General features: G+C 45.0%; 1 protein-coding gene across 1 annotated transcript in view; it reads right to left on the minus strand.

Annotated features, from left to right (window-relative positions):
- Window positions 1-19426: 19426 nt before the first annotated feature.
- The window catches only part of RYBP (RING1 and YY1 binding protein), an 80185-nt gene continuing 76918 nt past the window's right edge, over window positions 19427-22693 (minus strand). The window contains exons 3-5 of the mRNA XM_060631560.3: window positions 20614-20790; window positions 20418-20516; window positions 19427-19984 (exon numbers count right to left, since the gene is read on the minus strand). Of these exons, the coding sequence (XP_060487543.1) occupies window positions 19732-19984; window positions 20418-20516; window positions 20614-20790 (529 nt within the window). The 3' untranslated portion in view covers window positions 19427-19731. The remainder of the gene's footprint in view (window positions 19985-20417; window positions 20517-20613; window positions 20791-22693) is intronic.

Raw genomic sequence — 22693 nt, forward strand, 5'->3', positions numbered from 1 at the left:
TGTTCGCTCCAGCCTTGCTTGGAAAACTTCCTTACAGGAGATGTGGGCAAGACTGGTTTTTGTCTGCCTGGACCCTGGGCATCGTGGCTGGGCCAATCAGAGGACTGCATCCCTCCGTTTGGGTCGCGGATGGGCATGTGACCCAAATTCCCTAGGACGCAGAGCCAGTGTGTAAAGATAGTCCTCCTCTTTAAAAGAAAAAAAAAAATTTTTCTGTCCTACAAGAATATACAACTAAGCTTCTAGGAACCAACGTTCTTGCCCGATGGAGTGTTCCCAGCTGCAGCTGAACCACAAAATAAATCCCAATGATAATAATAATAATAACAGTTAAATACTTATATATTATTGACTCTGGCAAGCACTATTCTAAACATGTCACATATATTACCTCCCTGAATCCCCACAACTTTCCTCTGAGGTCAGTACTCTTTTATCACATCCTGATTCTATATAGATTAGGAAAATGAGGCACAGGAAGGTTAAGAAACTTGCCCAAGGTCACAAAACAAGTGAGATTCAAATCCAGGGAATCTAGCTCCAGAGGCCTCACACTCAAAGACTACCATAGAGCGAGCAAGGGAAAGAGGGAAAGGTGCCATCATTTAAGCCCCAGGATCTAGCCATGCCTGAAGCTACCGCTGGATTTCTTAGCATCACAAAGCAATTCATTCCCTTTGTTTGCTTACCTGCTGTGTTTTGCTGTCTGTCTTTTGCAACCAAAGGAGTCCTGCTTCATGTATCCCTCCAATACATTCTGCCTGGGTAGAAGATTGGCAAGAAGCATCTCAATGTTTCCTAGAGTCTATTTCCCAGGGCTTGGACGACAAGCATAAAGTCCCTTCTTCAGGTTCTATTATTAATCTCGTTTCACTGACTATGAAACTGAGGCTGGAAGAGGTTAAGTCACTCCTCCAAGACTGCATAGCTGATAAGTAACAGGCATGCCTAAGGCCCCTCATGTCTGGCTGAACCTATGTCCATGACCCCCCACTACCTCCATCCCAATCTGTAGTATCACTGCGCTGATTTGTAATGCATAGCCCGTCTACTTCCAACATCAACATAAAGGTTCGTAGTAGAAATTCAGATGCCAAGACAGTTAAAAGTGGGTGTTGTTGTTAATTTTTTAAGTAATCTCTACCTCCCACGTGGGGCTTGAAGTCACATCCCTGAGATCAAGAGTCACATGCTCTACCAACAGCCAGCAGGCACCACTAAATTCGGTGCCTATTTTCTTTTTTTTCCTTTTTTCTTTTCTTTTGTTTATTTTTTTTTTTTTTGAGAGAGAGAGAGAGAGAGAGTGTAAGAGAGTGTGGGGGGGGGGGAAGGGCAGAGGGAGAGAGAGAATCCCAAGTAGGCTCCATGCTTAGCACAGAAGCCGACATGGGGCTCGATCTCACAACCGTGAGATCATGACCCAAGCTGAATTCAAGAGTTAGATGCTTTTTTTTTTTTTAATTTTTTTTTTTAACGTTTTATTTATTTTTGAGACAGGGAGAGACAGAGCATGAACGGGGGAGGGTCAGAGAGAGGGAGACACAGAATCTGAAACAGGCTCCAGGCTCCAAGCTGTCAGCACAGAGCCCGACGCGGGACTCGAACTCACGGACCGCGAGATCACGACCTGAGCTGAAGTCGGACGCTTCACCAACTGAGCCACCCAGGCGCCCCAAGAGTTAGATGCTTAACTCACTGAGCCACCCGGGCACCCCTAAATTTGGTGCTTTTTAACAATAATTTTATTGATACATGACTCACATGTTACACAATTCAAACAGTAAAATTTACAATTCAATGATTTTTAGCATATTCAGAGTTGTGCAGGCATCGCCCAAATCAACTTCAGAACATTTCATCACCCGAAAAGAAACCCTGTAGTCTTTCACAGTCACTTCCCATGTCTCTATAAATTTGCTAACTCTTAGACGTTTCATATCAGTAGAATTATAAAATATATGAAATTTGTGTCTGGCTCCTTTCACCCAGAATAATATTTTCAAGGTTCATCCATGTTGTAATATGTATCAGTACTTTGTTTCTTATTATTGCCAACACTGGAAATTCTATGGATATATTGAGTCTTACCCATTCATCAGGTGACGGATATTTGTGGGGGTTTTTCATTCACTTTTTGGATATTATAAAAAAATCCTGTTATGAATATTTGTGAACATGTTTTCCTGTTTTCATTTCTTTGGTATGTACCCAGGATTTGCTGGGCTTGCTTTAGGGTAACTCCATGCTTAACTTTTTGAAGAACTTCCAGACTATTTTCCAAAATCGCTACACAATTTTACATTCTCACCAACACTTTTTATTCTCCATCTTTTTAATTATGGCCATCCCAAGGAGTGTATCTCAACACGGTTTTGATTTGCACTTCTCTGATGGTTAATCATATAAGCATCGTTTCACATGCTTATTGGCTATTTGTATGAATATATTGGAAAAATGTCTATTCAGATCCTTTGCCCAATTGTTAATTGCATTCTCTTTTTATAATTGACTTGTAAGAGATCTTTATATATTCTATAAAGTCCCTTATCAAATATATCAGTTGTGAATATTTTCTCCCATTCTATGAGTGTCTTTACTTTAAAAAAATTTTTTTTAAATATTTATTTATTTTCGAGAGTGAGTGAGAGAGAGAGGCAGGAGAGGGACAGAGACAGAGGAAGACAGAGAATCTAAAGCAGTCTCAGCACTGAAAGCACAAAGGCAGACCTGAGGTTTGAACCCACGAACCGTGAGATCATGACCTGAGCTGAGGTTGGATGTTCATCTGACTGAGCCACCCAGGTGCCTTTCTTTTCACTTTTTTGATGGTATCCTCTGAAGCATGAAAGCTTTTAATTTTTATGGACTCCAATTTATCATTGTTTCTTTGGTTGCTTTTGCTTTTGGCATCATATGTAAGAAATCATTACCTGATCCAAGGTTTATGAAGATTTACTCCTGTGTTTTCTTCTAAGGGTTTTATAGTTTTAGCTCTTACATTAGGTCTTTGATCCATTTTTAATTAATCGTGTATGTATATGGTGTGAGGTAAGGTGTCCAGCTTTGTTCTTTTGCATGTGGACACCCAGTTATCCCAGCAGCATTTATCAAAAAGACTATTCTTTCTCTGTTCAGTTGTTTTGTCACAGTTGTCTAAAATCAATTGATTGTAGGGGCACCTGGGTGGCTCAGTCAGTTAAACTTCCGACTCTTGATTTCAGCTCAGGTCCTGATCTCACACGTTCATAAGTTTGAGCCCCATGTGGGGCTCTGCACTGTCACTGCACCTTGCTTGTCATTCTCTCTCTCCGCCCCTTACCTTGCTTGTCTCTCTCTCTCTCTCTCTCTCTCAAAATAAATAAATAAACTTAAAAAAATCAATTGTTTGTAAATGTTAGGGTTTATTTCTGAATTCTCAATTCTATTCCATTGATCTATAGATCTATCCTTATGCCAGTATCACAATATCCTGATTATTGTTGCCCTGTATTGTTTTTAATATAAGAAGTGTGAGTCCTTTGATTTTGTTGTTTTTAAAAAGATTGTTTTAGCTATTCTGGGTCTTTTACATTTCTGTGTGAATTTTAGGATAAGCTTGTCAATTTCTGCAAAGAAGTCAACTGAGATTTTGATAGGGATTGCATTATGTCTGTAAATCATGGGGGAGTATTGCCATCTTAACAATATTAAATTTCTGATCCATGAACATGGGATATCTTTCCATTTATTTAGGCCTTCTTTTGTCTCTTTCAACAATATTTTATAGGTTTTACATTTCTTCTGTTAAACATATCCTTTTTAAGTATTTTATTCTTTTCAATGGTCTTATAAAATGAAATTTTCTTAATTTTATTTTCAGGTTGTTCCTTGTTGGTAGATAGAAATACAGTTGGTTTTTAAATACTGATCTTTTATTCTGCAATCTTGCTGAACTTTGCTGCAATAGCGTTTTGTGGATTCCTTAGGATTTTCTATATATAAGATCATGCCAATTGCAAATAAAGATAATTTTACTTATGTATTTCCAATCTGGATGCCTTTTGTCTCATTTTCTTGCCTAATTAGCCTAGCTAGAAATCTCAGTACGATGTTGAATAAAATTGGTAAGAGCAGACATCTTTGTCTTGCTCCTGATCTAGGGGGGAAAGTAGTCTTTCACCATGTAGTTTGATGTGGGTTTTTCATAGATGTCTTTCATCAATTTGAGGAAGTTCTCTTCTATTCCTAGTTTATTGTTTTTATATCACAATGGTGAAAATTAGTTTTAAAAAGAGATCTTGAGGCTTTCAGATTAAGACAGAGCATTGAACGCACATACCATTTTGTTCCCTCTTGGACACCATCTGAACTGGAGTAAAAGTTCTTTTTTGTTTTGTTTTTTGCAAGAAACCACAGGTCTGAGAGAATGAAGAGGACACAATAAAAGAAAATATTTTAAGCTGGGAAGCAGACGGGGAGGTAGCCACTGCCTGCTGAAAGCCAAATCTAAGCCAACATGCAAAAGCCAACAAAACCAACCAAATCCTCCAAAAGTCAGGAACTCATTACTCATGTAATTCTAGAAGGGCAGGTGAAGGGTGGGGAGGACCGAATAAGGAAAATCAGTTAAAAGCCAGCAAAAAAAGCAGATGGCTTCCCATATCTGCTCCCTGGGTCACCCCTCACTCCAGGATGCAGGGCATCCAGCCCTCCTGCACTCCGCTTAAGAAAGAAGGTTTATTTCCTGAAGAGTGTGACGCAGAGGATATGGGACTGTCCATGATGAAGGCTGAGGCCCCAGACTGCTCCCCAGTCTCTACCTCCAGGCAGGAATTTGGAAGGGTCTGACAAACACAAAGTGGAAAAAAACTAGAGATATTTACATTCAGGGTTCCCCCAAAAAAGAGTTCCCCCACAGCCCTCTACCTTTAACAAGTTCTATTCTTGGCTTGGTGTTTTTAGCCTTAGCTTGCCTCTCCATAGGATTTAGAGACACCTGAGAAGAGCCTTTAACAGGACATAAAACAAGGAACTTAACAACAGCAGACTAGTCTGAGAAAAGAAAGCTTTAAATCATCATTAATTTTCTCCAATGAGAAAATATATTGCAGGCATGAAATAAGAGGCTGAAATGACAAAACAGAAGTGTACAGAACAACAAAAGAATGGCCCGTGGAAATGGGAAACATGATATAAGAAATGAAGAACTTAATAGAAGAAATGGAAGGCAAAGATGAGGTGTATTCGTTTCCTAGGGCGACTCTAACCAAGTACCACAGACTGGGGTAGTTAAAGCAATAGAAATTTACCATCTCACAGTTCTGGAGGCCAGAAGTCAAAAATCAAGGTACTGACAGAGATTAGTTCTCTCCGAGGACTCTACAAGGAGAATCTGTTCCTTACCTCTCTGCTCCATTCTGGGGGTTTGCTGGCAATTTTTGGTGTCCCACGGCTTGTAGAAATATTACTCCAATCTCTGTCTTCATTTTGACTGGCGTTCTCTCTGTGTCTGTGTCCAGATTGCCCCTGCAGTAATGATGCCAGTCATATTGGATTAAGACCTACCCTATTGATTTCACTTTAACTTGATTAGCTCTGCAAAGACCCTATTTCCAAATAAGGCCACACTCACAGACACTGGGGGTTAGGAGTTCAGCATATTTTGGGGGACACAATTCAGCCCATAGCATGAGGTTGTTTTTTTCTAAAAAAAAAAAAACGAAAGCATGAAAAGAACACAAACAGAAATCACAAGAAAATCAGAGGAGGTACAATATCTGGATAACAGAATTTCCAGAAAGAAAAAGTAGAGAAAATGAAGTCATCAGTGAAATAGTTTAAGGAAATTTCCCAACACTGAATGATTTGAATTTGGGGATTGAAAGCACCCAGTGGGCATTCAGCACAGTTGTGCAAATAGATCCACCCCAAAGAGCATAGCCATGAGGTATCAGTGTACTGGGGACACAAAAGAGCTTCTTACTTTATGTTATGTTATTTTATGCTATTTTATTATTTTATTTTATTTTAGATTTTATGTTGGCTGTTGCATCCAACATGGGGCTCAAACTCACAACCTTGGGATCAAGAGTCACATGCTCTACCCACTGAGCCAGCCAGGAGCCCCCAGAAAATCTTCTTTAAATGTCCAGAGAGAAAAAAATAGGTCCCATGTGCAGGATCAGAAACCAGAAGGTTTGAGGCTTCTCATCAGTGTCACCAGATGTGAGGAAGGAAAATGACTTCCAGGGGAGTGTACAAGGTGGGTATGAAGGAAGAATGCAGACATCGTTGGTCTTGAAAGGTCTCAAAGAATAGAGCCCCCCCTACCCCCCCACATCCTTTCTCAGGAAGCTACTGGAGGATGAGCTCCACCAAAACGAGGAAGTAAAACAACAAAGAGGAAAACCGGGATGACAGGAAACAGGAGATACAACAGAGAAGAGAGGGACATACCAGGGTGGTAGTCAAGGGAGGTCCCACTGTGAGAGCCGTGCTGGGCCTGGATGGGGACAGGTCAGGAGACACTAGAAGAGATGTCTTCAAGAAGCTGAAACGAGGGCACCTAAAGCCAATGAATCTGTTGGCAAGCATCGAGCCCACAGGCCACCTAGCCTCATCTTCCCCCTCCACCCTGCATTTCCTCCCTTTTCTGACTGGCAGTTTCAGGAGGCTATCCCCGTGGATTGCCAGTTTTGAGCTCCCTTGCCCTCGGCTTCCTGTCGGGCTGGCTATTGAGTAGCACTGGCAGGAGATGAGAGGGGATGAAGCAAGGGGGGTCAAGTGTATTTCATGCTCCTCCCGGCCTGCTCTGATGCCACCTTTTTGGCAGTGGCTACTTTATCCCTCCCCAACCACAAATCCTGCAAAGCTGCCTCTCTTGCAGAGCTGTAAATGCTCTAGGCTCCGGTAAGCCTCTTTCCCCTCTTTGCCCTTCAGGCCTGGCACTGGTAATGGCTTCCCACTGTTGCTAACGTCTGTGGGTACCTCTCCACCCAAGTCCACACCTCTCTCAAAAGCCCTTTCATGTAGAGCCCTCGGGTGGAAACCTCTCAGTGATATGCTCTGTATGACCAGGGCCCTGACTAAGCCTATGCATGTTTGGTTTTGAACTGGTGATAAATGCAGAGAGAAATAAGCAGACAAAAAATACTAACTCCAGAAAAAAAAAAAAAAATTGTGCAGGGAAGACAAAGTAATCACAATTTTACCATAAAACTCCACTGTGATATACACTTACGTATATAGTCAAAATAATATAAATGCTGATGTTGATCTAATCAAATATGCTATACAGACAGTGGGTCCGGGGTCAGGGAGAAGTCTACGTTTGTAGATTGAAAATGGGCAGAAGGAAAGAGCTAAAATCTCATCTCCCATAGTAGAAATTAAGAGGTAACACGCAAGATGGAAAACAGGAAAGAACCCACTGGGCATGATTGTGACGTATGAAAAGAAATACCAAATAGTGATAAGGAATAAAAAAGAGTTTCCTCTGAGAAAAAGGAAATGGAAGAGAACGGAAGCAGGACTGGAAGTTTAGACTGCTGTTACTCTTAATGGACTAATCCTCTAGGGATGCATAACTAAATACCACCGATTGGGTGGCTTAAAAAACAGATATTTATTTGTTCACAGTTCCAGAGGCCAGAAGTCTAAGATCTAGACACCTGCAGCAGGGATGGTCTCTGCAGACAGCTGCCTTCTTGTGGCCTCACATGGCCTTTGCTCTGTGCGCGGTGAGAGAGTGAGGTCTCCGGTGTCTCTACCTCTTCTTATAAGGACATTAGTCCCCTTAAGGGACCCACCCTTACCACCTCACTTAACCTTACATATGTCTTTAAATTTTTTTTTTAATGTTTATTTTTGAGAGAGAGAGTGAGACAGAGTGTGAGCGGGGGAGGGCCAGAGAGAGGGAGACACAGAATCAGAAGCAGGCCCCAGGCTCCGAGCTGTCAGCACAGAGCCTGACGCAGGGCTCGAACTCATGGACCGCGAGATCATGACCTGAGCTGAAGTTGGAGGCCCAACCGACTGAGCCACCCATGGGGCGCCCCCCCCTTATGTATGTCTTTAAAGACTCCATCTCCAAACAGTTCACTTTGGGAGTTGGAGCTTCAACATATGAATTTGGGAGGAACACAATTCAAACCATAACACCTAACATGACTTGATCCGGGAGATTCTTTAGACTATGACTATGTGCGTTATGGTGTATCTAGGGAGCATCCAACTGTGCGTTAAATTGTCCTGATGTAAAGGGCAGGATTAAGGGCATAAAGACACAGGCTAATGGTGGACTTTGGTGACACACATGCTTCTTATGGATCCGGGCTTTGGATCACACAGGAGACTTGCCATCAAGGGCTCCAGATATGGACCAGACTCACACAAAGACCTTCCAGAGCAGATGCAATTAAATGTGTAACTGAAACCTCATCCCTTCCCCAACCCAAAACCTCAGACCACGGAATTCCCCAACTTGAGGACCATTTCCCAGGTTTCACTTTGGAGGAGGTGGACTGGAACAAAGAGGTGACTGGGAACGTGAAGCGGGATTAATTGTCAGCCTGGCTCGCCCAAAGTTCCAGGTGCCTCCACCTGGGTTCAGTTCGCTCCCACTTTTAACAATACAGCCAGAATAGGAAACCAGGTTTTTCTGCTCGGAGTCTCTCCTTGGATACGGGAGGTGAAGGGACTGGAATGGAGGAAGTGAAGTTGGGAGTTAGTTCTTTCTAATTCCTGGTCAATCTCTGTTTATGTTCTTATAGTCTGGTAAAATGGTATGGTAGACTAGTTAATGCTCAAAATATCTGCTGCCCCTCCCTGTGGCACCCAGCCTAGAGGAGATGATACATCGCTATCCTGTGTTGGGGAAGGGATGCTTTTTTCTTCAGGGAGAAAGTCATTTATAGGAAGAGAAGTCAGAGTCATGCCCAAGTTGTTTGGATCCTTCTTGGCCTGCAGTGGAGATATATACACGTCTCCTTCTTTTTCTCTGGAGAGCCCTAACTAATACATAGTGGTTTAAATAAAAGAGAAGTTTATGTCTCACCAATAGGGGTCAGGGGCTAGGCAGGGCACCTGGGGATGACAGCTCCAAGGTGTCTCAGGGACCCAGGCTCTATCTTTCAGCTCTTCCTGTCCTCAATAGGTAATTTCCATCCTTAAGATGACCTCATGGTCCATGATGACTGACAGTTCCAGCCATCACCTTAAAGTTCCAAGCCAGCAGCCTGAAGAATCAGGCAAAATTAAAGCATGCTGGCCTCCCTCCCATCATTCAAGGACATTAAGAGTCTCTACTGCATAAGGGCACCTGGCTGGCTCAGTCGGTTAAGGGTCTGACTTCAGCTCAGGTCATGATCTCACGGTTCGTGGGTTCGAGCCCCGTGTCGGGCTCCGTGCTGACAGCTGGGACCCTGGAGTCTGCATCAGGTTCTGTGTCTCCTTCACTCTCTAGCCCTCCCCCACTCGCAGTCTGTCTCTCTCTCAAAAATGAATAAACATTAAAAAAAAAAAAGAGTGTCTACTGCATAACTGGAAGATACTCTTGTTCTTATATTCAAATACGGCCCTGGCCCTTCTAATCAGACTCATTTCAGGCCATGCACTTTGCAACACTGGGCAACGGTTGTCAAGGTGTAAGGACTGTCGTGTTTGTCTTCGGTCTGTGACGGTTGTTTAACGGGAGGTCAGGTCAGACTCCTTTTCAGGGTGGGCTCCTTGCAGGCAAAGACAGGGTGGGCAGAGTGAAAGTAAATAAATATGCTGACATCTGACAAACAAGAGAAAACAGCCAAGCAGAGACATACAAAACTCAGGAAACAAGAGGTTAAGCCCTCAGACGCAGAGGGTGGAGAGAGGGCTGGCCCCCAACTGGGCTCCCCACAAAGGGCCTGCTGCCTCTTGGGATGCCCGCCCCAGCTCTACCGGTGGCCCTGAAATGGGAGAGGCTGTTCTCCAAGCGTTAGAAGGCGAAGCCAGAATCTTCCCTGTGGGGAGGACTCCGGGAAGGGGGTGAGGCTTGCAGCTAGATTGCTGTCTTGGAACTAGGTCCTTTGGTCAGTGCTGGTGTCCACGGAGCAGTTCACACGGTTGGTTCCATGCTTTTACGGGCGCTCAGGAGCGCGCGCGGGAGGGCCTCGGGCCCTATCTGCCAACTAACTGCTGGGCCCGGGCACCCGCGCTCTGCCCGCTGTGCCTCCACCCTTCCCCCTCCCTTCCCGAACGAGGCTGCAGGCCCGGGCGGCGACGGGAAGTGGCGGGCCCTCGGGGCAGAAAGAGGGATGCGAGTCCGCCAGTTCTTGCGCTTCATTCTTAAACACGCGGCCGGAGGACTTCGCCGCTCCACGCTTCGGGCGAGGACACTGCGGTCCGGCCGCTCCTGCGAGCCCATTGGCCTCTCCGGCTCCACCCTTTCCCTGCCCCCTTCCCCTTCTCCGTCCCCAGTCCTGTCCCGGCCCCTTTCCCGTCCCCCCACCTTCCCCATCCCCGGATCAATCCCCACCCCGTTCTCCCGACCCCTTCCGCCACCCCGGCCCCCCTCCCTGGTCCCATTCTCGGCCTGTCCGCTTGCCCCCGGGGCCCCGGGCGCGGAAGCCTCCCGCAGGCCGGGAGCCCCGACAGCCCTCCTTCGCGGCAGCGGACTCTATTAAGCCGCATCTTCAGATGTCTGGGATGCGGGCGGAGGGGACTTTCTCAGACACCGAAGTGGACGGTCATGTCAAGAGGCCGCGGAAGCCTCACCTGCTGCCAGGAACAAAGGCTTCCGGCGTCCGGGGAGTCAAGAACGACTCACTCAAGCAGGAGTGTGACTGAGATGAGAGCGGAATCCAGAGTCCAGCTGACAGCCAGGGCGCACCGTTAGATCTGCTCAGAACGGGTCGGAGGAGAAACCTCCGAGGCGGAGCGCACGGGCTGGCCGGAGCCTGGGCCACGCTGCTGGCTCGCACTGGCTGGAGGCCACTCTCCCGTCGGCTTCTCTCTCCTGCTGTGGGGGCTCCCTGTTATGGCCCTGAATGGTCCTATCCTTGTAACTCATGGGCACCGGGAAGTGACTCGAGCCATCCCTTTGCAAAGCTACTGTGGTCCGCACGTGGCCTCAAAGGTAGGAAATGGCGGGTGTGCAGGATACGGAGTCACCCTGTGGAGCAGGGAACTGAGATTTTGTAGGTATCTAGGAGGAGCCGGGAACTCCAGCTCACGAGACCTTTGTGTTACTGTTCTCCAGAGAAAGAAGCCAAGGTTCAGAGAGGCTCAATCATTTTCTAACGGCCACAGAGAGGCCCAGTAGGTCTTAACTACAGTCTTTTCACAAGCGCTCCCCCCAGAGTTACGTTAGTTGGTGGAATACATTTTTAAAACACCATATTAAAGAAAGTGAAATGGGTTTCTTTCCAGCAGGACTTCTCAGAGCCTTTGATATACTAATGATCACTGTGAAACTCCAAGAGGGCTTCTGTATTAAACAGGATTTCAACCAAATGTATTTGGCCACAGCCAGGCATCTGGCCTAACTCGAGTTCAAGGAACATACTTTGGAGGAAGCTGCCCATTCAGCCTCTCGAAGACTAAACTCTGAATTAGACAGCCTTGATTCAAATCCCAATTCCTCCACTTACTAGCTGGGTGGCCTTGGGCAAGTTCCTTAAGATCTCCGTGCTCCAGTTGCCTCATTTGTAAAACAGGCAGGCAGCAATTTCTTCATTCCACAACGATTTATCCAGCACAGACTGCCAGTAACCCTTCTAGACACTGAGGGCTATGTCAGTGCTTACCTCATAGAATGTGACAGATGGCAGTGTATTCCAGGGAGCAGTACATTTTTTCTCTGAGGGGCCAGATAATAAATATTTTAGGCTCTGTGGCCCACGCGGTCTCCACTGCAACAATTCCACTCTGCCTTTGTAGCAGGAAAGCAGCCACAGACAGCACGTGAACAAACGGGTGTGGCTGTGTGCCAATAAAACTTTATTTATAGACGCTGAAATCTGAATTTCAGATATTTTTCATCACAAATATTATTCTTTAAAAATTTCTTTCAACCACTTAAAAATGTAAAATCCATTCTGAACTCACGGGCTGTACGAACACAGGCAGTGGGAAAGGATTTGGCCCACGGGCTGTCGTGTGCCCGTCCTGACTATATTCCATAATGTTTCTGTGCGGATTAAGTGAGTTAATACTAGGCGCTAAACACAGTACCAAGAAAGCGTGTTCTTGCTACGTAAATGAATTTTGCTACGGTGATGTCGCTCCATGTTGCGCAGAAGGGATTTACAGAGTCAGGATGAAGTGAGGGTTTGTCACAGAGCTGGGAACATAAAAAAGGGTCCCACGCAACTGTGGTTCCCAGGACCCGCCACTCACACCCGCCGTTCCTGGTGTACACAGTGCTCTTCGAGGGTAAATCCCCACTAGGGATTCACGGGGCTTCTACGGAAGAGTAGCAAGCCCAGGTGTTGTCGGCCCTCGGCCTCTGCTCAGCAGCCACCAAAGTGGTCCCCACGTCTCGCCGGCCACACAGGCAAGCTGGCCCCTCCGTCCACCAGTGGCTGCTGATGGCTTCGGGATGAATGGAGGTGTTGGCAATTCTCCCTCTTATGAGTCTATTTGTTTGCATTGTCAGGATGATCTCTGCACATAGGAGTCAATTGGAACATTACAGTATCATTTATTAGAGGGTCTTGCCTCTTGGGAATGCCTCACCTTCACACATTTTCCACTCTGGCAGATTGTTATAATTCCAGCCAATGAGATAACTCTACTGTAGACTTCTCCAAACGGGTACAAATTTCTTTAAGCGTGAAGAGGCAATGAATACAATTTATATATCTGCCTTGCTCCCCTGCACGGAGCTCTCCTCCTTCTGGGGCTGCTGTGATGGCTGAATTACTCAGGCTGAAAAAATGGTTCTCATCTACAATTCACTCTCCATGAGCGTATTTGGGGCCGATCTAATGGATTGTAGCTCAAACTTCTCTGTGCCAGGAGCTCGTGACATTTATGCACGAATGAAAAGTCCCACTCCCCATCAGTACACATGTGCGTATACACTTACGACATACACACGTATAGACACATATGCACGCAGGTACAATATATGTGTGTGTAATCCACAACCGATGCTTAGTAGTCTCCTACTGTGTGGTGATGCCAGGCACCCTGTGGCTCTCTAATTCTCCGACTCTAAACTTCTTTTTTGGTAATAACAGGACAGTGAACATCATTTAAAAAAATCAAACTTTTAATGAAGAGAAGCCATATTCATTGTAACACTGTGTGTAGATACAGAAACACCAAGCAGCTGTCAAAAATACCACCGGACTTGATTTACATGTGGCCTTCGCCCAATTGCTCTGGGCCACGGCCGGGGGTGGGGGGGGGTGGGGAGGGCAGGTATATAACATAAAATATAAAAACAAGATAAAACAATCACAAACCAAGCCTTTCTCATTCCCAGTGTTGCCATCAGTGAAGCATTATAGCGAACGTCCAGGAAATAAAGTTGTCCCTCTTATTAAAACCACGACAAAATAGAAGCAACCCTGGGGGGTGGGGGGTGGGGGGTAGCGGAGACCTGGGCAGAGTAGGGTTTGTTTCTGAGATGAGGAAAATGAGCCTAGGGAGGCTGACTTGCCCACAGTCACCCACAAAGTCAGGTAGAGGTGGGAGCCTTCCACAGCTCTGACTCCCAGCATGAGCCTTGCTGTTTCCAGGAATCACATCCGTTTGGTGTTTTGCCCTGTTATTTGAGAGTCCCTGGGGTTGGCAGAACCGGTGCGACAGCCTGGGCAGGTCCTGGTCTGGCCTATATGGCTACACCCATCACTGCCAGCAGGCCTTTGGGTCTGGCATTTAAAGCTACAATGCTTGGCACTGGCCGCCTCCTCTGGTCCCATTTTAAACAGGAAAGCAGAGGTTTTCGAAAAGTTGGTGTTGGATATTTAGTTTCCTTCTTTCCGGACTCCTTCAAGTCTCTCAGCCAGCCTTCCATTGAGAATCCCTATGGCTCCAGGGAGGGCTCCACAACGGAAGAGTTGACTAAGTCAGCCTTGTAGGGTCCCCCAGTTGCTTTGGATGGGTTTGGTCCAGGGAAGGAATGGTAAATGAGTTTTACCACACAGGAACACGGGGTCACGAAGACTGTAGAGCTGTGTTGAGGCTTTGGAGTCTGAATTCAGCTGAGAAGAGAGTACTGTGACTGATTAGTGAGGTCTGGCACAGCTCCAGATGGGGGAACAGGTGGGGGTGTGGTCACTTGAATGCCAGGTCTAGGTCAAAAGCACCGGCAGGAGGGGGCCAATTTCAGTCTGCATCCACGCGCTTATCCCCCTTAGCTGTGTTCTGGCAAAGCACTGGATCTGTCATTGGGACTAGAAACACCCAGTCACCAGGTGCCCTACAGTGAGCCCCCCAGTCGCAGCCTTGTGATGAATGCCTGGAGAGAAGGCAGGTTTCCCAGGCAGAACATGACACCTGGATATCTACTTTCGCTTCAGGGTCTGCCCTGACCTGAGCGCCTTCCTCTAATTTTCCAGACATGTCCTATGACCTTTTCTAGAAAAATCAGAGCCTCCCCTGCAGTATTCAGTGGTCCGTGTCTATTGCACTTCACAGAACTCCGACTGCTAGGGAAAAGACTGCACCTTCCTGACAAACACTATTAGGAGCGGCCAGAACAGACCTTGGCTTCTTTGACAATTAACAAGCAGGACCTTGATCAAGAGGATGGTTCTGAACCTTTCCTTCCCGGGATGTTAAGGTTTCGGAGTAGCTCTTCAGAACCGCTCGGAGGTCAGGGACGAGACAGACCAAAGGCCTCCCTGACACCCCTCATCTCCTTGCTGCCCCAGGCAGAGGCTGGCCGGTTGCCACGTCACAGGATTATGAAAGCAGAGCATAAGCCTGGGTGCCTTCCGGCTTCAGGGATCATCCTATCCTTGACCAGGATGAATTCGGCCAGCGTCTATACCATGTCGGTGTCACGCCCCAGCCACGGTGTTCCTCAGTGGGGTCTGGACGCGTCGACACGGCGTTTAGCCGAGGACAAGAGGGAAGGAGCCATTGTCTCCCTTCCCTCTTGTCCTTACGGCCAGAAAGGATCCAACTTCTTGCTGTACGCCTCTATCTATGCGAGGCAGCTGCCATCCTCCTCAAAGGGTGGAGCCAGGGCCACCAGCAGCGGGGACCCTCACGCAGGACTCCTCAGACACCAAAGAAAGCAGAGAGGTAGGGGGTACAACCAATCGCCTGTCTATAGCCACAAGAGCCGCTGGGAAACAGGAGACGCCATCTGATCCCTGCCCTTACACCCTTCCAGATCCTTTCCGAGACTTCTGAGGAGCCAGACTTGGGTGACGACTCCGTACCGGCAATTAAGGACCAAGGAGAACGCAGCTTTCTTAGTTTCCTTTCGTCAGGACGAACCCATTTTCCAGTTGGGGGTCCTGCACCATTTTACACCGTGTTCCTTTCAGTGCTAGTCCGAGTGCAAACTCAGGACAAAGAAGAGTAATCAGGGGTGCATCCTGAAGCGTTTCAAGTGGTTTTCGTATCCTGTGGAAGGCTACAGCGACCGCTGCGGCCACTCAGCAGTGGTCTCCCTAGCACGCGGCAAGCTTTGTGTGTGTGGCTTTCAGGTCTGACACTGCCCTTCGTTTACATCGGAGTCACAATTTACCTAACTGCAGTTGGCCAGAAACGGGTTGTCTTCTGACAGTTTGCGGCGAGCCACCGAACTGACCGTCGTCAGCCGCCGTCTCTTTTTAAATCGCTATAACCGATCTCAAAGGATGAGCTTAGATACGTGAAGATGGTTTTCTTCCCAAATCTGGACGTTCTTTTTGTTCAGTTAGGTTTGCTGTTGCAGCTTTGAGATATGCACACCTAAACCAACTTGCGCTCTTGGCCTCCTGTTCCCAATGGAAATAACCCGCGAGCTAAAAATCCGAGTACAGAATGGAACCATTTTCCTAAGGCTAAAATCTATACACAAGGAAATAAAGATTTCAGGGTAAATTTTACTATTTTATTTGTGAAAAAACTACAAGCAGAATTCATAAATAGACATTTCTATTTAAAGCAGGAAAATGATAAAGTGGCTTCTAATAACATAGTCGTGCACATGCCAGTAACAGGAATATATTAACATCTTTTATTTGCTAGACAAAGAGCAGTGTCCAATATAAATTTCCCCAAAACATTTAAGACCTGTGAATTTCTGACCAGTTCACAAAACCACCAACTGACACTTTAGCATGAAGAAAAAAACAAACCTAACAGACTGTCAGCTCTAAAGACGTTACAGAGCAGAAACTTCCAAAAGCGTTATACAAGCTGTCTTTCTGGGCAAATGAAAAATATAGCTCGTATAATACATTAACAAAAATTCACAAGATAAGATTATGTTTTGACATACTTAACAAGCATTCTCTATTTGTCTCCAACAAACAAAGCTAAGGAAATAATGTAACCATCTTTACACAGTAAATTAAGGTTACAAGTCATACACAAGAACAGAACTGCTTGCGCATTAAAAACTGTTCAGCTCCATTGTCATACTCTAAATGTTGGCTCTTAAACCATTTTCGGTTACATACAAGCAAAGGTTATTATATATTCAGCAATTAATAAATTTTCAATAATTTAAGATACGGTAGCTTAAAAAAGTAGACTGAGAATGGTCTTGATAAGGCAGGTGAGACATCTTAGTGGAACTAAACTCACAGAAGCTTCTGCCAATGTTTTTAAAGATCCAGATTGAAACTGAAAGGTTTGATCAGAATATTTTGTGGGTGTCAAGATGTCTTTCCCTTTTTTTTTTTATAAACTGCATGACTCAAGCAGAGCACGCTGGGGAAGCTCTGTTGTGTGTGCGCACGCACGAGTGTGATAGAGCGTGTGGTATGAAAACAAATGGAAACTTGCAAGCGTAACACTGTGCTTTTGTTTGTTTTGTTTTTATAACCTGCTTACTGTGCCACTGAATACCAAGTATTTCTGGTCCTCTTTTAATATATATCTTTATAAACTACACTAGTGTTTTTATGCGCTGCCTACTAGTTGTAGGGCAAACTGCAAATGCAGAAGTTATAGGAATTCCATTTCCAGAATACATGCCTGAGGGATGTCTTCAATTTCGGAAATTAAAAGTGTAGAGTCCCCACCACTTCACTACCTCAACAGGATACACCACAGCAGCCGGAGGACTGGCCCAACGGCATGTGACTGTCGAGAAGTCCCAGTGTTAGCTGCAGTTTCTAGCAAAATGCCAATTTCACCTCACCTGTTTGAAAGCAACCCTCCCTGCCTTCACCCCTCCCAATCCTTTCCTCTATTCTTTATCACGGAGGCAAAACTGAAAAACCAAGACACTGGCGATGAATTAATTAGCAGCCTATGAGTAGCTGGTTCATCAGCTCTTTCCACTAATCTAGGGGTCCAATCACTTTACATGAAACGAATTTTGAGAAAGTACACAGTGTTTCTGAACAAAGTGCATACCAACACTTATTGGTTCAAAAAGCAGTGCAACCCACGAGTTTGGTGGCATTTAAATTTTCTTAAAAAGGTAATTAGAAAACGTAGCAATTCCTTACATCTCTGGAAAATAAATATGGCTGACTAATTTACCCTCCCTGAGACCCTTAATAAAAGGAATATTAAAACTTTAGAAGGAATGTCTTTGCAATATCCCACTAATATTAAAACGTGGATTTAAAATTCATAGTCAAATCACTATGGATTATATATTCTGATGCTTACAGAAAGCATCTGATTTCCTTTGGTTCATTAATAAATACTTTAAAAATGTATTTAAAAAGAGAGCATAGCTTGCATCCCAGATACAAGCATCATTTTAAAAAGAGGGGAACAATTGTCCATGCATTTGAGAATAGGAGCACAGCAACAAATAGCACTGCTTTACAGCCTACACCTTTGAGGACAGAATTTAAATTACGGCACACCAGTGACTACCGAATAGTTTTAATGTAAATGTGAAAGGAACCTTTCCTCTTGGCTACTCAAATCAAGCTGTTAATTGTTTCTTTTTACTCGTTGCCTCCATAGACAGGTACTTCCGTTCTTAAGTAAACCAGGTTTTTCACCCCACAATGTGGCACTTCATCACAAATCGCTGCCCTCCCGTGAGTCCTTCAGTATGATCGAAGAAAGGAAGGTGACACCAAGTTCCCATGTTTGAAATGACTCTGAAGCCTACAGACCGCGTGGATATGAACGTTAAGAGTCAAACGCAAGAGACCCGAAATCCAAACAAAGCAAAACAACACATTTGAAAAACAAGGAGGGGGTGGAATCATGTTAGTGGTCTTTTTGTTTTGTTTTTGCAAGACAGTGAAAAATGAGGGAACAGAAATGTTGAAAAAGACAAAGATCACACGCTCGCAGGAAGTCTGAACTTTCCCTGCAATTCTGGCTGCTAATGCTTAAACCATTCACCACGTTCCCACAGCAGGGAATCGAGAAATGTCTCTAAACACTGTAAATACTCCATGTCGGGACTGGATGTGCGTTTGATAACCTTGGTACAGTCAAAAACAAACAAGAGTAGGTTTTAAGAAGGAAGAAGAAGTCTCATAAACTAAATTGGCAGGGTAAGGAAAAGGAGAGGACACAAGGCAAACCAACTTCAATTACAAAAACCACGACTGCAATGTCACGTGCAAAGTGGTAAGAGGGAGTTGCTTCTTGTATGGACCAAAAATATAGGTTAGACAGTTTCAGTCCTGAAACTAAGAGATTTACCTCAGACATGAGTGGAGGTCTGGAAAATGGATGGAATTCGAGTTACAGAATACCATATTTTCATGAGTGCTTATGTAAGAACAGCAATGCTAACATGTAACCGGAACTTACACGAATACTTGGCATTCTGGAGCTAGTTTAGTTACTTTTGAATCGTCTTCAAAGCCCTCCCAACTAAACCATTTGTGATTTGTCAGTTATTCCATTGCAAATGCAGGCTATCTGGAGCAGTCTTGAAATCTGAGATCACATTGTGTAAAAAATATATATTTTTATATCGTCCAGTACTCTTTAGACAGATGAGAGTCAAGTTCCCACGTGGGTTGGAACATACTTCATGTAGGACTGATTTTAATTTAATTTCAGCACTTTCCTAGAAGGGACTGTCCCAGATCTGTAACTGTTCAATGTTGTATTCACTTCACAGTGTATCAAGCACCAGCGTTGCCATGGATTGGTTTCAAATAACCCTTTATATATAATTTTATATTTATATATATATAGTTATATCAAAACTGATAGTACATAGTATAACTGGAAGAAAGAACTAAACTTAAAAGGATATGCTGAAAGGATGGAGTCTGTGAACACAATAAATAAAAGTTCCCTCCCCCACCCAGCCCCCCCCCGCCCCCCCCAACAAAACAAAAACAAAAAACCAGTTGTCATGTACATGGAAAATTGTGCACAGCAGATTTTTTTTTTTTTTTATAAAAAGTAGATTCAGGAGCACATCCAATTATAAATGATTGTTAGGAAAATCATATAAAACAATGGAATACATAAAAGTGTCAAGAGTAATCGTCAGGGTGCGAAATTCCTTGGTGGCCAGATGCCCATGGCAAGCAGAAATCATCCTGGCAGCTTCACTAAGAGGCCGATGTCCACAGAAGATTCTCCAGGGGGTGCAAGCAGCATGGGCAGGTGGAGGATTTGAATTTCATACCCTGATTCATAGTTTTCACAATTCCATGTGCAATTTCAGAAAGATTCATCATTTACTGCTGACATGTCGCCCTTTGGCGTGGAGGAACGGGAGGAGCCCTTGTCTGTGCTCTCTGACCCCGAGCTGCTCTGGTTCTGCTGTTCTGACCCTGCACTGGAGGTCACTGTGGATGAGGAGGTCGAGGAGGAGCGAGTCTTTTCCTTAAAGTCTGTGATAATGACGGTGACGTTGCCCACAGTCACTGCCAACTGCTGTGCGGTGCTCCTGTCCACGTTTTTCAGCCGGGGCCTGAAAGCAACACCCCGGGGAACACCCAATTAAATATAAGCTATGGATTCAAAGCAACTTCTCCATCAATATACACACAGACCTCACGCCACCGTGGGTGGCAAGGGGTCTAAATCGCCACCACACACACCAAGAGCTTCCAGCAAAGTCTGCTGATTAACTTTTAGCGACAGAAACCACCACCGGTTAAACAAAGCTTTTGGACCAATGCAAAATTATCATCGGTTGATCTTTCTCCTGTTGTGGGCACAGTGATACAGAAGAAACCCACTTATTTACACGTGTGTTTTCCAAGCGAACAGGCCCACACCTAGCTCCTGCCCCCACCCCTTCTTAGCTTGCAAGCTCACAGGCACAAAACCTGCCCCGGGTTCGGGACTAGGACAAAGTAAATCAGAGCAGCAATGCTGTATTTCAATCTAGCCTCAAATACCTTGAGGTGTGATTCGTTTCACTGGTCTTTGTTGTAGCATTTGCAGACTGTATGCTGTTTGCTTCACTAGGAGGATCTTTCAGAATATCAGACTTTGGTCTGGGGGGGCGGGGCGGAAACAAAAAGAGGCATTTAAAACAGGGCTGGAGTTCACCGGCAAAATAACAGAACTGTGCAGAGTGGGCTGGGAACTTACTTTGTTTTCTTGTTGGTATTTTTCTTGGTAACACTAGGACTGATTTCCTTATCTTTCTCAGGTTTCTCTTTGTCTTGCTTCTCCACCTTCTCCTTCTTTTCCTTCTTCGGGGGCGGCGGGGTGGCGTACTGCTGCGCCACTTGCTGCGCCACCAGCTGAGAATTGATCCGAGGTTTTCTAAAACGTTTAAGGAAAGACACGTCACTATTTGCTTTATATTATTTCTCTCACTTTTTTTTTGCTTTGGTCTTACAATCTCTCGAAGTATTTTATGACCGGTGTCTGGCAAGTGCAAACTAAACTACTTGTTATTTCTCCGTTATTGCTCCTATGCAATAGGTAGAACTCTCTTCCTCTTTCAGATCCACCTCCTGCATGTCTGCCTTTAACGACACACACACATGTGCTCACACAGACACATCCCTTCGCAGAAAAAGTCTTTCAGCCCATAAAACATGACACTGTTTCTAAGAGTGCAGAGAGCACTTCTTCTTTTGAGCTGTCAAGATTATACTGACTGACAGCTTTCAAATACTCCTGCTGCAGAGGGTTAATCTCATTTTATTAAATGGACACTGGTAATCCCTTGAAAGGAGAATGAAATTAGAAGTGTGACATTCACTCCTCAATCTAATTATTCCAACTCGGTCTGCTCCCCTGCAGCTCTGTGATTGGCATGGACAACACATATAGAGCAATAAAAGGTAACTGTGGTTCATACTAGCTCCCAAGGGGAGTGAAAGACTGAAAGTCACTATAAAAAAACCTCAGACAAGTGATACATTCATTGTGCCATCAACCATTATGTCCGCGCCAATCTCCAACTGACACCGGCTCTTAACACTATTGTTTACAAAATCTAAGTGCTGCCAAACACTTTGCACAATGCAGGAGCATTCAGACCCAAATGGGAAAAGGAGACAGAAGAGCCTATGCGTTATTTCTATACAATATTAATTTTCAAACATTTCCCATCTAGATCTCCATTTATAATATAATAGATCGCCATTTGCAATATAGTAACTTCTCCAAGAACAAGGTAGGAAACAAACACCTCCAGGTGGGTGGGTCGTTAATAAGGTGAAATGACCGGCTGCCACAATGTAACCATCACCTTCAGCCCCTACATTTCCCTCTCGGTCCCCAGGATGGAGAAGAGGGCTGGGGAAAAATAACCAGCCACACTAGGTCTAGCTCATCATTGGGAAGCCTGGGGGCAGGGAGTGAAACAAATGTGGGGGCGGAGGGGAAGCTTCCTTCTTAAGTAATTCTGCCATTTTGGGGCAGGAAAACAGTTGCTAGATACCTGACATGCTGAACCCCTAATTCCTGGAGCTTCTGAGGGCTGGTGTGGCGTGGATGAGGAGGAAAGCAGCACAAGGAGGAGACAGTCAGCTCACTCCTGCGAGTTCCCCAAGGTGAGCCTGAGCGTGGAAGGCACTGGGTTTGCTCTGAGCATTTCAGTACTTGTTCGGTGGTAGGGTGGCTTTACCAGAAAACGTACCAACAAAGGTATAATCTCAAAGCAAACTTCTTATCAGTCTCTAGCAACATAGGCCTTGGTCATGGGTGGTCACCACAAAACCCAGTCACAGGTACACCTCAGCCTGGACCACAATATTGTCAGTGGTAAGAGATGCAAACGCAGACGTGAAGTACCTCTAGAGAAAGGGAGGAAGGTACTTAACTCTAAGCCCCCAGAGGATCCCGTATGAAAGTAACTTTCTTTTTCCACAGGTTCTGAGAAAGGCAGCAGCAGCCATGCTAACACATTCTACTCCTTCAAAGAGCAAGCACGAATGTGTTCATACTTACAAAGAAGATCATCACCACCACAAACATTTCCCAAGCACTCACTGGGGATCCAAACAGATCAGCTGTCTAAAGGGATTACCAGTTTAATTCAGGTGAAACAAAATGCCACACACTAAACAATACTCTGGTATCAAAATAAGTCAGCCAGAGTTAATACTGTGAATAAACCATAAAAACTATGAAAAAACTACACCTTGAGAGAGAATTTCAATTAAGCCAGCACATTCATTTTATTCCAGAGAAGTCTGACGTGCAAGAACATGAA

This window comes from Panthera onca, chromosome A2 (assembly GCF_046562875.1).
Source record: "Panthera onca isolate mPanOnc1 chromosome A2, mPanOnc1 haplotype 2, whole genome shotgun sequence".
In the NCBI taxonomy this organism is placed as follows: Eukaryota; Metazoa; Chordata; class Mammalia; order Carnivora; family Felidae; genus Panthera; species Panthera onca.